General features: G+C 42.8%; 1 protein-coding gene across 9 annotated transcripts in view; it reads right to left on the bottom strand.

Annotated features, from left to right (window-relative positions):
- The window catches only part of PARD3B (par-3 family cell polarity regulator beta), a 440,403-nt gene that overhangs the window by 99,253 nt on the left and 329,020 nt on the right, over window positions 1-12,130 (bottom strand). For all 9 annotated transcript variants that reach the window (XM_067298774.1, XM_067298775.1, XM_067298776.1 and 6 more), the window contains one exon: window positions 1,312-1,422. In XM_067298774.1, the coding sequence (XP_067154875.1) occupies window positions 1,312-1,422 (111 nt within the window). The remainder of the gene's footprint in view (window positions 1-1,311; window positions 1,423-12,130) is intronic.

The raw sequence follows: 12,130 nt of genomic DNA, 5'->3' as shown, positions 1-12,130 counted from the left end.
CAAGGGTTGGAATTTGGATTTCCTTTTTATATTATTTAAATCGGACCCATTAGCTGCAGTCATAAGGCTGACTGTGCAGTGCACGACCCAAATGGAAGCAGGGCACCTCTTCCCGGGGCACTGACCAGCAGCCCAAGGACTGGCCTGTGCACCACTCTGTGCATCGAGGAGAGGCACTGTCTGCTCAAAGGGAGCAGCAATACCTATTTCCTTCCCCTCTCCCAGGAGCAGGACACTCCAGGAAGGGAAGGAGACCTCCAAAAGCTTTCCCCATGCCCCAGTAACCCATATTACTATAGCTTGGAAAGTCTTACAGCAACTGCAGAAATCTCGAGAGCCAGCAGCATGTGGTCATTAACTTTTCTGATGGGAGCCACCAGAAAGGAGCAAAGACCGTCTTTGGCACACCATGAATGACACCTGGATGAGCCGGGGAAGGGGAGAGAGGAGTTTGCTGAACCTTGTCAGCGCTTACAAGTTCTGCCCAGTTCCTGAAAGGCAGGCACGGGGGAAAGCAGAAAACGATAAATTCTTTGTCTGGAAAGATAATGAAACTGTTAAGATTAGGCAGCAGAAGGGAGTATTTTATGAAGAAGACAGAGAAGCAGGGTTATTTACATCAGTGGTTCTTCAGAGCTCACCTCGGAAACGCTCACAGCGGGCACGCGTCCAGCAGCGCCGGCGAGCCTCAGCTTCTTGCCCTCCCTCGCCTCGCTGCTTGGCGACTGCTGCCTCTGACTCTTCAGAGTAATTTTAACCATTTGACCATGCTTTCTTCCTATTGTCTCTGGGTCTGTGCAGCATTTGTTGACTATTACGCCAGCGTAGGGCTAAGCAGCAAACTCGTGCAGCAAAGAACATACCTAAGTACAAAAGCTACCATCTGAGAGCCCAGCCAGCTGGAGCCACGCGGGCCTGGAGCACGGCAAAACACAGCAGAGGTGGGCGGGCGGCAGGGAGGAAGGGAAGGAAGCAGGCTCTTGCTTTAGAGAAGCGGAGGAAAGAAAACCAGCAAGTCAGCCAGGCTTGGGAATGGGCAGAGGGGAAATGGGCTTTGGAGGAGCTCATCTTTACCAGTTCCATAGATGTTGGGATGTGAACAGCAGCTCCTGTGGGGAACGCACAGAGACGGCGGCAGGACGAAGGGTTGCCCCAAGGCACCGGGAAGCTGCGCAGGCCCCTGCACTGCCGAGGCCCCGCTGCTCGCGGCACGTGCTGGGCCTTCTCCAGCCAGGCGCTGCTGTCCCCTAGCTGCTCCTTGTTTGGGAGTTTTTCATCTGGTGAACAAAGGTGCTGACACCATTTACTCACCTTTCACGCTCGTCTTTCATTTTCTCCAGTTCTTCTTCTTTAAGTACGCTGGGCTTTGGACTCCCCTTCTGATCTGCTTTCCCACTTTTATCTTCTTTCTTCTTTCCAAATCTGTTTAATATATCAAGGGAGGGTCAGGAAGAAGTGGTTACTAGAAGAAAAAACAGTACTTACCTATCATAAAACACAGAGGTTTTAGGCAATCACAACACCGTGAACTTTTATCTTGATCTCTCACAAATGTCGCACATTGCAGAATATGTTACAAGTTTTAAAAAGGCTATACGCAATATGAAGGGCTGATTACAAATTGATTTGGACCCTGAGCACTGTTTGAAAGAGAAAGTTAAAAAACAAGCAAACAAAAAACCACCCCAAGCCTGAAATGCAAGGCACTGCAGGGCTAGACTATTATTAGTGCACATTTTAAAGTAGCCGAAGGTTCTTCTTACCACAGGGCGGCTCTCTGAAAGTAATCTGCTGTGGCTGTGGTGCCGGCACACAGGCTGGACCACATGTTCTGCTCTTATGATAACCGTTGTCTCTCACTCATAGCTGGTCTTAATTTAAGGATTTGTTCTTTGTTTAAACTGAGGGTGTGATCAGAATTAAAAAAAATCCCCCGAACTTGCAATATTCTGAGTGTACAAACCTAGACAGTTCCTAAGAGCTCCTTTTTAAAGTACTTCTTGGTTTGTCCTGACTAGTAATATACTTCATTTAATATTTATGCTGTGAAAGTGCTCCAGAGACCCCAGTCAGGACTGGGGTCCCACTATGCTATACACTGTGCAAATATGCATATCATAATAGTCTGCTTCATGCAGCCTGTAAAATGTGACTAAACTGGGGAGCTACATTCCATTTCTTATGGAGCTAAACATAATTCTGGGTCAAATATGCTTATGGATAAAGGGCCAAAAAGCATAAAACCCGCCCCTTCTCTTCCCCAGTTTGAAGTTCTCAATTCCACAAATGATCAGCTTGTGTCTTCCTATTCAAATTAATGTGTCCTTCCATGCAAATCAATGATAACAATGTTAAAAAAGTAATGATTTCTTCAATCTTCAATCAAAAGTAATGATTAAATATGCTATAGTGCCAGCTAATTATTCCAACTCAAAACTGCAAACTCTTCTCAAAGTCTTCAGCATTACCTGGGTGATCCTTCTTTTACCCGTTTTATTTTTCATGTCAACTTAAACTGCCTCAAGTAGAATAGCTGAACTACTGTGCATATAGTTAAGTTCTAAATTATTGACTTTAGTTTTCTCCTCTGACCAAAGCAGAAATCCTGCAAATACTCAGTCAGTCTCATAAGGTAACGATCCAAATTTTTAGTGTATTGAATCAATAGTTCTGAGCCTGTGGTCAGATGAAGTTCTTAGGCAGCCTGCAACAAGTTTTCCAGACAATGAGAACTTGGTTATAAAGGGAATGACAGGCATGAGACAGACATGTAACATTTGGCGCTAATGAGAGCAAGGGCAACACTACAGGTACTAGGCGTGAGATGCTTTATCATGGCTCTGCCATGTGTGCTGGGCGTAGAAAGAGCAGTGTCTCAGTGCACAGCTTTTCTTCCTTTTTCTTAGATGTGACAATAAAGCTGGTGCCTTACACTCTTTCAGGGATCCTTTGATGGAAATATATATGTAGCTCATCTACAAACCATTTTCAATTCTCTTCCTATGGTCTCACTCATTTCAGTACTTCCAGAACGATAGCAGATACTTTCCATGCTTTTGCTTTTCCTGAGAAGAGAGCGACGCGCTGATTGCACTGCTGGTTTCCAAGTGCTGGCAGTCCCCAGAGGCTGGAGAGCCACAAACCCCGCCTGACACGGGGCAAGAGCAGGAAAGTGCAGGCTGTGAGAAACAGAAAGAAGGGCTCACCGATTGAGACCACCCTGGACTAAAACACAAGCTAGATGAAACGTCGCATATATTGCTCTCCTCTCGGCCAAACGACAAATGTTCCTGGGATGAGCCCAGCAGGCTCCACCTGGAAACCCTCTGCTTTCTGCTACTCACGCCCGCCGCAAGGTCTCCCAGCAGTTCCCTCAAGAGACGCTACATTAGCACGTGCATCTTGGTCCTAATCTAACTCTGGTACTGTGTTTATATTCAGTCTGCCTACTTTTCTCCCACGGTTTCAATTATGGTTTTGCAGAGTCTCATATTCGACTGTAGTATATATTGATTTTGAAAACATTATTCTTGAGTATTTTGTATTGCTGCAGGGAGCTGAAGTTGGATATGTTGCATACTCAAGAGGAATATAAAAAAAAAAGATTTTACATCCCCTCACTTTCTAGTCTAGGTATTATTCCTTGCTTACCGAGGAAATACATTTTAAACAAAATAAAGCGACAATTTTGATTGTAATAACTGCTAGCTTGACAACTGTCAGCAAAAATAGCGCTGTCTGCTGGTATAGCTGCTCTTGCCACAAATTGGCAAGTTCTAGTGTAATTATAAACTAGGAATAGTGAGCTGGTCTTGATGAAAACTTTTGTTTTGTTTTTTTGCTATTTTTGGCTTCACATGGGATTTGTGCAGCCTTACAACATTCACCTGTTATGCTAAATATATAGCATATAGCTCAAGGCTGGAAAAATGTTCAGATTTTTGGCCTCTTTTTCACATTATTAAATCCTAAAAATCCATTCCTTTTTTATTATTATTGTAATAAGTTTTGCAGCTCAACAAAAATCTCACATAAACATTAAAAAATAAGAATAGCAAAAATTTAACGCTGTTAAGGAAAGCAATACAGAGTACGCAGCACTAAACCACAAAAATCCAGCATCATCTCTGCCTGAATTTATACACCATGTCCTAAAATTTATGGCCTGTTCGCTGGTGTGTTCTAAATTACCATGGACTTAAAATGATGAAATTAACTTCTACCCATTGTAATTTTGCACAGTTTTGTGCACTACAGGCTTTATGGTTCTCTACTGCTTATAGGACAAAATATAGGACAAAAAACAAAAGGGAAGAGTGCTTGCAGTCCAACTGGGTTTGATCCTGTTTACACTGGAGTCAGTGAGAGGTCCACTGCCGACTTCAATAAGGGCAGGATAAAACCTATTGTCACAATTATATTAGGTAATTAATCAAATTCATATTAAAATTCTATGAAAACTGAATGGCTTTAGGACTTGAGGTTTCCAAATCTCCAGGCAGCAAATAATTGGATTATGGTAAAACCTGCTGTTTATATTAATACTATTGACAGAAGAATAAAAATATTAATGAAAAAATGTATAGCACATCAGTTTTTGAAAGGTCTATTTTGCTACACTGTATACAGTAAAATTCTCTTAAGTTAGTATCTGACACAATTGTTACTCTTTGAAAACTTTTATGTAGCAAATGGAGGAATTTAATTAGAAGACCTGAAAATAAATGGATCATTTGTATCCTCTCATTCTATATCCCTCTATATGAGTTTAATTCAAGCGAAGTCACTGGTAACCATAATGACAGGAAAGAAATCCCTAACTTCCCAGGTTGTTTGAATGGCTGCCCCAGTACTCTGACCACCCCCTGTAAGCGCCTGGGAAGTACTGTTAAAGAAGTTAAAGTGCTAATGCCCGTAGCGTACTGCTCGGTTGGGAACGTCAGAGCTCCGACTGCTCTGAGCACAGCCCTTCTGCACGCAGAAGTAGAAAGGGATTTTCTTTACATGATCAGATCTCAGAGACACAAAAATGCAAATGCGTCATCCCTAGGGGAAAAGCACATGTACAACATGTTGTTGAAAACATGTTTTACTACGGCAAGGAACCATCCTATTGCTTTATCTTTCAAAAGAAAATACCAATGTCATGCAAATAACTACCATTTTCTCCCCTAGAAGCGTTAAATGAATGAAAGCTCTGAATACCAAATGCGTGTCGCCTTTTTGCTGTAATTATTACTATTCCATTGGCTATGGTATAAAAGAATATGTACGCTTCAAAAGGCTTGTAAGGACAAAAATTAAAACAAACCTTCTATAGGCCTGCTCTGCTATACTTGGCATAAATGTCTTATATGCAAGACCTAGAGCTGTGGTCATGGCAACACTTCATTTCTGTGTGGAGCTGTGAGCTTCCAGATCTCAAATGTGTTGATATTTGCTTCAAGGATTAAAAAGCAGGGAGGTCTATAAAGTCCCAGACTTCTAAGCAGGAGAAACATCTGCCGGATAGAGCCCTAAGCAGCTTGCTGACTAAATTCAGCCATTTGGACTTTTTAGTTAATTCGGTTGCTCCAGATCAGTAGGTGTCACTGCAGCTAACAGGGTATATACTGGAATTGCAAACATCTGTGGGGAAATAATTCAAGACAGCATAAGACACAGTCAAGCAAGATACACAGCCTAACAACGTCATAAAATCTTGACATCTGCAGAAATGATTTGTAAAAAACCAGAGTGATTTGTAAAGTATATATAACAAAAGCTCTGGCTCTTAGTCATTTCACAGCAAATGGGGAAAAATGCTGAGATTATTAAAGCAGCTCCCTTCTGAAAGACTAGAAATAACCCTTAAAATTAAATTTAAATGTGAGTAAGAATGAATGAGTGAGCAAGAAAGATAAAGATACTAATAAGGTATGATTTTCAGGTCCACACAGGGACTATAAAAAGCTTATTAACTGCCACTACTGCCGTGTGTTTTAAGTTATTTTATCACTCAGCTTTACAGCAGAAGAAATACTCTAGAAGCAGTGCTGTGCTTTGATTAATCACTTTCATACATACACTTTTACAGGGTATTAAACATTGCCGTAAAGATCCTTAGTGAGTCAGACTTGTTTGTGATTACAGGCCAGGCTCATTTTACATTTATGTTAATGGCAGTGTTAATGAAATACATCTTTTACATTTTCAGTGGTTTTCTAAATACCTAAAAGGCTTCTTATTAAATGTTTACTTATTGGACAGAAGTGCGCCATTGAGTGTTAATACTAGGGGGACCAAAAGCTTCATAAAAGCTGAAAAAGCTACAGAAAGAAGAGAACTTGTTTTGGAGCAGAGCGGGCTCGCAGCGAGGCTGGGCAGCACCGCTCGAATCCGCCCCGGCGCCCCAACGCCGGCGCACGGGCTAAGCTGGCGGCGAGAGGCTCAGCTCTGCCGCGGGGCCAGGCCCGGGGCGCCCTTCCCTCGCGGCCGCCCCTGCCTGCCGCCGCTATCGCAAAACAGGAAAGGCTGATTTGGGGGGGGGGGGGGGGAGAAAAGCCGCTGGTTGGATTTGCTGCTGGTTGGATTTGCTGCTGGTGTCTCCCTGCCCGCCCGCCCGCGGCGCTTCCCTTCGGCGGCGGCGCCAAGCAAGGCGCAGGCGGCGGGGAGCAGCACCCTGCAAGGTAATTCAGAGAATCAAAAATAGCTCCGCTGAAAAGGGAAAAACGGTCTTACCTCAGATTTATTGAATCAACCGAGGTGTAAGACAACCTGTTAAAACTTCCTGTGCTATAATTACGATTCGTGTTTCGCAAATTTAGCTAAACTTCAGGAATGTCAGTATGCTCATACTTAGCCGTCTTCGAATCCATTTGGGAGATAATCTGCATTATTCTAAAGCTGCAATCACAGTAAAACTCATTATGGACAGCAAGAAAAGAAAAGGTTATGTAGGAAACACAAATAAGCTAAAGATTTTTTTTTTTTTTTTAACAGTGAAGCAGTCTCATTAAAGAAATTCACATTATCAACACCAATATTTTGTTGTTCCAGTTTCTTTTGCCAGTGTTGAGAGGACAAGCCCCTCCACCACCTTTTTTCAAAATTTACTGTATCTGTCTGCTGAAACTAGACTAAAATGACTGAGCTTCCAGATCCAGTCTAATGGGAGTCAAAACTTAGCTTTTTTAACAACTCTGATTAAACACAACCTCCCCCCCCTATTTCTTTGATGCTCAAATTAGCATCTTTTCTCCAGCATGCTGAATTAATTAGTACAGTGACAAAGAATTAGTCCAGATAGGATCAAAGCTGAAACCATATTTATCTAGAATTCCAAATTAAGAGCAGGGAGCATTAACCCTCAGCATTTCATGCAACTTCCCTCATTCCATACTACGTAAACCTTCCAGAAGTTCATTCAAAATATATCGAGTGCAAATTTTTTCCCACTGAAGTTTTGCTAAAGGGAAAATAAATTCGCCATGAAATCTGCTACAACGGGGAACTGCCTTAATGCATATACCGCATATACCACTCATTATGTAACTTGGAGGCATCAGTAGAAGAAAACAAACAAAGTTAAATCACATTTGTATAAGTGCTTGGATCATCACATTGTGCACAGATTTAAGGGCTAATCAAAGAATTCATAACACCACATCTGACAAGCCTGCCTGCTATAACACCTCCCACGTAAATAATGGATCTATAATCTCCAGAGAGGGTGACTCTCGGAAACGAAACATCAGACAAAAGCCCTAAATTACACAGTGAAGCTTACCCTGAAAAGCATCAGCCGTGTGGACAGTAATAGAAAGAATTCTTCATCGCCAGCACTGTTGTCTTGAACGCTATCTGCGTTTCAGCATCAGAGAAATGATTGGAGGCTGTCCTCCATGTGAAGTGCAAGAGGCTGCTCCTTCGCCTCGAAATTGCAGACTAAAGGTAATCTAAACTAACATCCCAAAACCTTTTCACGCATCATCCTCCCTAAGCCTGGAGCTCCATTTTTCAAATGTGAAACTTGTCCTTAATGTAGCCAGGAGTGAGTCACAGTAACTCATTCTGGTAATTAGGCATTAGGAAGACCTCACCAGTGAGGTAGCTCTGTCCATGAGCACCATACACCAAACGCTACCTCCACAGCATAAGAAATGTCCAGAGACTAAACCCAATGAATATGATGGTACCCTAAAATTCAGGACACCTCAGTTAGAAGTGGCTGCTGCAGAACCAGAAGGGGTCTGTCTCTTAAATCAACGGAGTGGAGTAACTCTCATCAGCTACTATGTAAATATAGACAATAAACAGCAGCTATGAAGAGTAGTCCTTAATATTTCAAGGAAATTATTTTTAGAAGACATGCTGGAGTTGTCAGAGGGTGGGAGACATTGTCTGTTAAGATGGTTCTCCCCCCCACTATTATTTGACTGGAAAATTAGTGATATTGAACAGCAGCTCTGCATTTGTTTCCATTAAATGATGTTTCAAGCACTTGATGGCAATGTGGTTGGGTATTTTTGGTTACCAGTACAAGAATTCTGCATCCCACATCATGTGTATCAGGAAAGAAAAACCTACAATAATACAGCACAGCTATGATTTACCGCTTGACCAGAAGGAGAAGCTGATTTATAGTCTGTCCAATGCACCAAGCCCTACTTGCTTGTCCACCAGACTGTGTAATTACCCTTCACCCAAGTAAGGAGTTATTCCCATATATTCTTATTTTTCCCTATTTTCCTACAGCACTAGCCATTTTCCCCCTGCTTTGTTCTGTCCTACAGGCAAGTCATTTCTTCTGAAGTGAATACTAATTCTGTTTTAGACAGTGCGCAGAAGCACAGCTATCGCTGTTCTGTACGGAGCCTGCAAACGCCAAACTGGGGGCAACAAGGCAATCCCACCCATGCCTTGGGCACAGCGACTCTGTGCTCAAAGCACAGCGAAAGGACCAGAGCAGAAACGTCTTTTCCCTTGACCCTGCCTGCCTAATTTCTGTTTCACAGCCACACATTTTCTCATTTCTCCACCAAAACAAAAAAAAGCAGCAGACATTCAGGATAGCTAGCAGTTCTTCCAGGAATTTGTTACCCTCTGTCATGTGGGAAAAAGAGGAATGCAGCTGCTGAGCAAACCCGCTCCTCCGAGGTTCAGGCAGGGAGGCAGAAGCGAGGCGCAGGCGACTCCCGGGGCAGCCTGCGGGAACTACTTGCTGATTCGGCCATTTTCTCAGATGTGGGTTTGGAAATTGTGAGTCAGGCAAGAGCCAATGTCCTCCGTGTCCCACCAGCGCCTCCAGCCCTCAGCAGGTGGCTGAGAACGACAGGGACAGCAAAAAGCTGAACTGAAGGGAGGAAAAAGATAGTCCTTTGGGAGCCAAACTTGACAAAAACAGGCTGCTGGGTTGTTTTTTCTTTTCTTACATGCTTTCTCCTCCTCTGTTCTATGTCTCTTCTTCTTCCCCTACTACTAGTGGCACAGCCCCAGAATTTACTAGAGTTATCAACTACATATGTATGTATAGTATACATATATTATATGCATGTTTATGATAGTAAGGACTCTTCATCTTTCTTGTATCATAACTGATGATATTTGATGCTTTTCTTAGCATTTCAGCTGCTAAGGCACTATATGAGAATATCCACTCACACTACAAAATATTTTGCTCAACCCTCTTTGGCAATGGAAGAACAACTTGAAACTGTGACATTGTGAGAACTGCAGATACAAAAATCACAACGCAAATTAAATACACATAACACATTTGCAAAACAAACCCGAAAACCTGCTACATTTGCACTCAGAGCCATGATACTTTGAGGTGTCAGACTTGCTAATCATCTCACATCAGCAACATTCACCTTCTCAACCAAACCACATGCTTTCCTCCCCTCTCTGACACAGTGGGAATTTGTCAGGGCTTATCTGACTTTCACGTAGTGAAGCTGCTCACAGCAAGCTCCAAGGAGACCTGCAGGGTTAGTAATCTCCAGGAGACTACACGACCCTTGCAAAACAAGCAGCAATATAGAGGACTCCCCTGCTTTTGGATTGAGACAACATCCTGGCCTCCACGAAAGCTCCGGGCTCTGTAGGAACATAACTACTCTGTCATGATCACGCATGGTAAGCAAATATCATCATACCCTTCTACAAATGAAGAAATTGGAACATCAAGGGTAATGACAACTTGCCCAATTTAAGAGGTCCTATACTCTTTCTCTACTATTCACCTTGGAGTTATGACTATGGTATCGTTGCATATCTACTTGCCTTGTTTTCCTATCAGTTTGTTAAGTGGCTTTTTCCCTTTTACTACTTTCCCCATCTTCTTTGAGGTCTCTCCGCATTCATTTTCTCCTTCTCTCCTCACTCACACTCTTCCCCCCGCCCTTGCTCCATCCTCCTTTCATGTGCTCTGCTGCTGCACTGCTACGGAAATACCTCTTCCTGGAGATTTCTGCTGGAAACTCCACAAAAGGAATGTGTCTTGGGAAACAGACCTCACGCCTCCCAGACACTGCACAGCAATAAGCTGTGGAGGCATGCAGAGATTGCTACGGTAGCTGAGCTACCAAAAACACATGCTCCTCTTTCTCAGCAGGACGCATTAGCCTCTGCTGGAGCTTTGCACTGCTTGGGCAAACTGCTCACAGCATTTGAGAAACACTGAACTAAGACAGTACACCATGAGGAGACTCCGAGCCTCTTTTGACGGGAGGCTTGCAAGAGGGAGAGGTATGGATGCTGAGTAGGAAAGGGAGGTAGAAAAGGCAAAGGGAAAACTTCAGAAGACTTTTGTTAGGTTCCGCAATGAACTTTGGAGGTTAAAGCGTCACAAATCCCAGCCCTGCAGCCTCTACTACAGTTGACATTTTTACAAAGCAGCAACATTCAAAACAATGCCAAAATAAGACAAGGAGAGGGGAATTATATATACTGCATGTTGAAAGATGTGTTTCAGCATAATAAATAATAGATGTTTTTGCATTTTTAAACTGTCAAAATCAGTCCTTCTGATAAATAATACCTTCCCTCCCTGGCCTTGGCTATTGTACATTACTAATTAGACATAGTAGTTTGTGGTTAACATCCTTCCCTACAGATTTATTATTAGCTTGTATATTCTGTTCAGTAGAATTCTGCTAATGGTAAGGTCTGCTGGAGGCCAATTTCATGAAGCCACTGGGAGGAGAAATCTGTTTGCCTGTCAAAACAGTGGCTATCAATTAGAACTTGTACATATGATTCCTTAAGTGTCCTGGATGGTAGCAGAGATTTCCAGTGATGCTTTAGGGGGTTGAATCATTTTTGTATCAAACTAAGGGAAGCTTTCAGACAAACAGCTGTCCACATGAAACAATTTCATCATGTTTTTTCAGGGCAAGTCCAGAAGAACCCGTCTGGCCTTCCAAAATTCCCTCAGCTATCTTCCCAGAAATCCTAACTTTAAAGCATTTTATGTGACGTACTGACGAACCTGATACTAGCTTATTTCTGTGGTTTTCTTAGGAAATCTTCTCTTAGGATAGCTATAGCAACAGGAGAAAAAACAAGGAAGTTGCTGAAAGACACAATGCATCCAAAAAGAACCAGTGGAATGATGCAATTCCACTGTTCAATGATTTAGGACTGAGCCCTGGAAAACAGGTTGCAATTTCCCCTTTGATACCACACTCGGATCTCATTAGGATCGATAAGAGTGGTGTGGACATACTGATGTGAAGATGCTCCCCAGTATTTTGCAGGGAATTAACAAAACTCACTTGGGGACTGAAGGAGGCAAAGGCTGTCACTCTCTGCCAGTTCATTAGGCAAAAACCTCTGCTACAAATCTCAAGAGGAAGCTCTTCCCTGTTCTCCTCCCTACAGCAAAAATCGACACCAAGCAAAATGTCAGGAATGGGAGCTGGAAAGTGGTGACATTCAGGGAAAAGATAAACTTCAACCTGCCTTTGTCAAGACTTTCTGCCACTAGGTTTTTGTTGATTTTGAAAGTAGTTATTAGAAAACAAATTGATTAGTAATAGCCACGCTCACAAAATGGCTCTGGCAGCTGAAGGACAAGGGTTCAGCATGGGGAAGGCTTCATCCAGTTGCTGTACACAACAGACACTCATCAGACTGGGAAACTAGA

Source organism: Apteryx mantelli, chromosome 6, assembly GCF_036417845.1.
Source record: "Apteryx mantelli isolate bAptMan1 chromosome 6, bAptMan1.hap1, whole genome shotgun sequence".
NCBI lineage: Eukaryota > Metazoa > Chordata > Aves > Apterygiformes > Apterygidae > Apteryx > Apteryx mantelli.
This window is presented reverse-complemented; position numbering and strand designations above follow the sequence as displayed.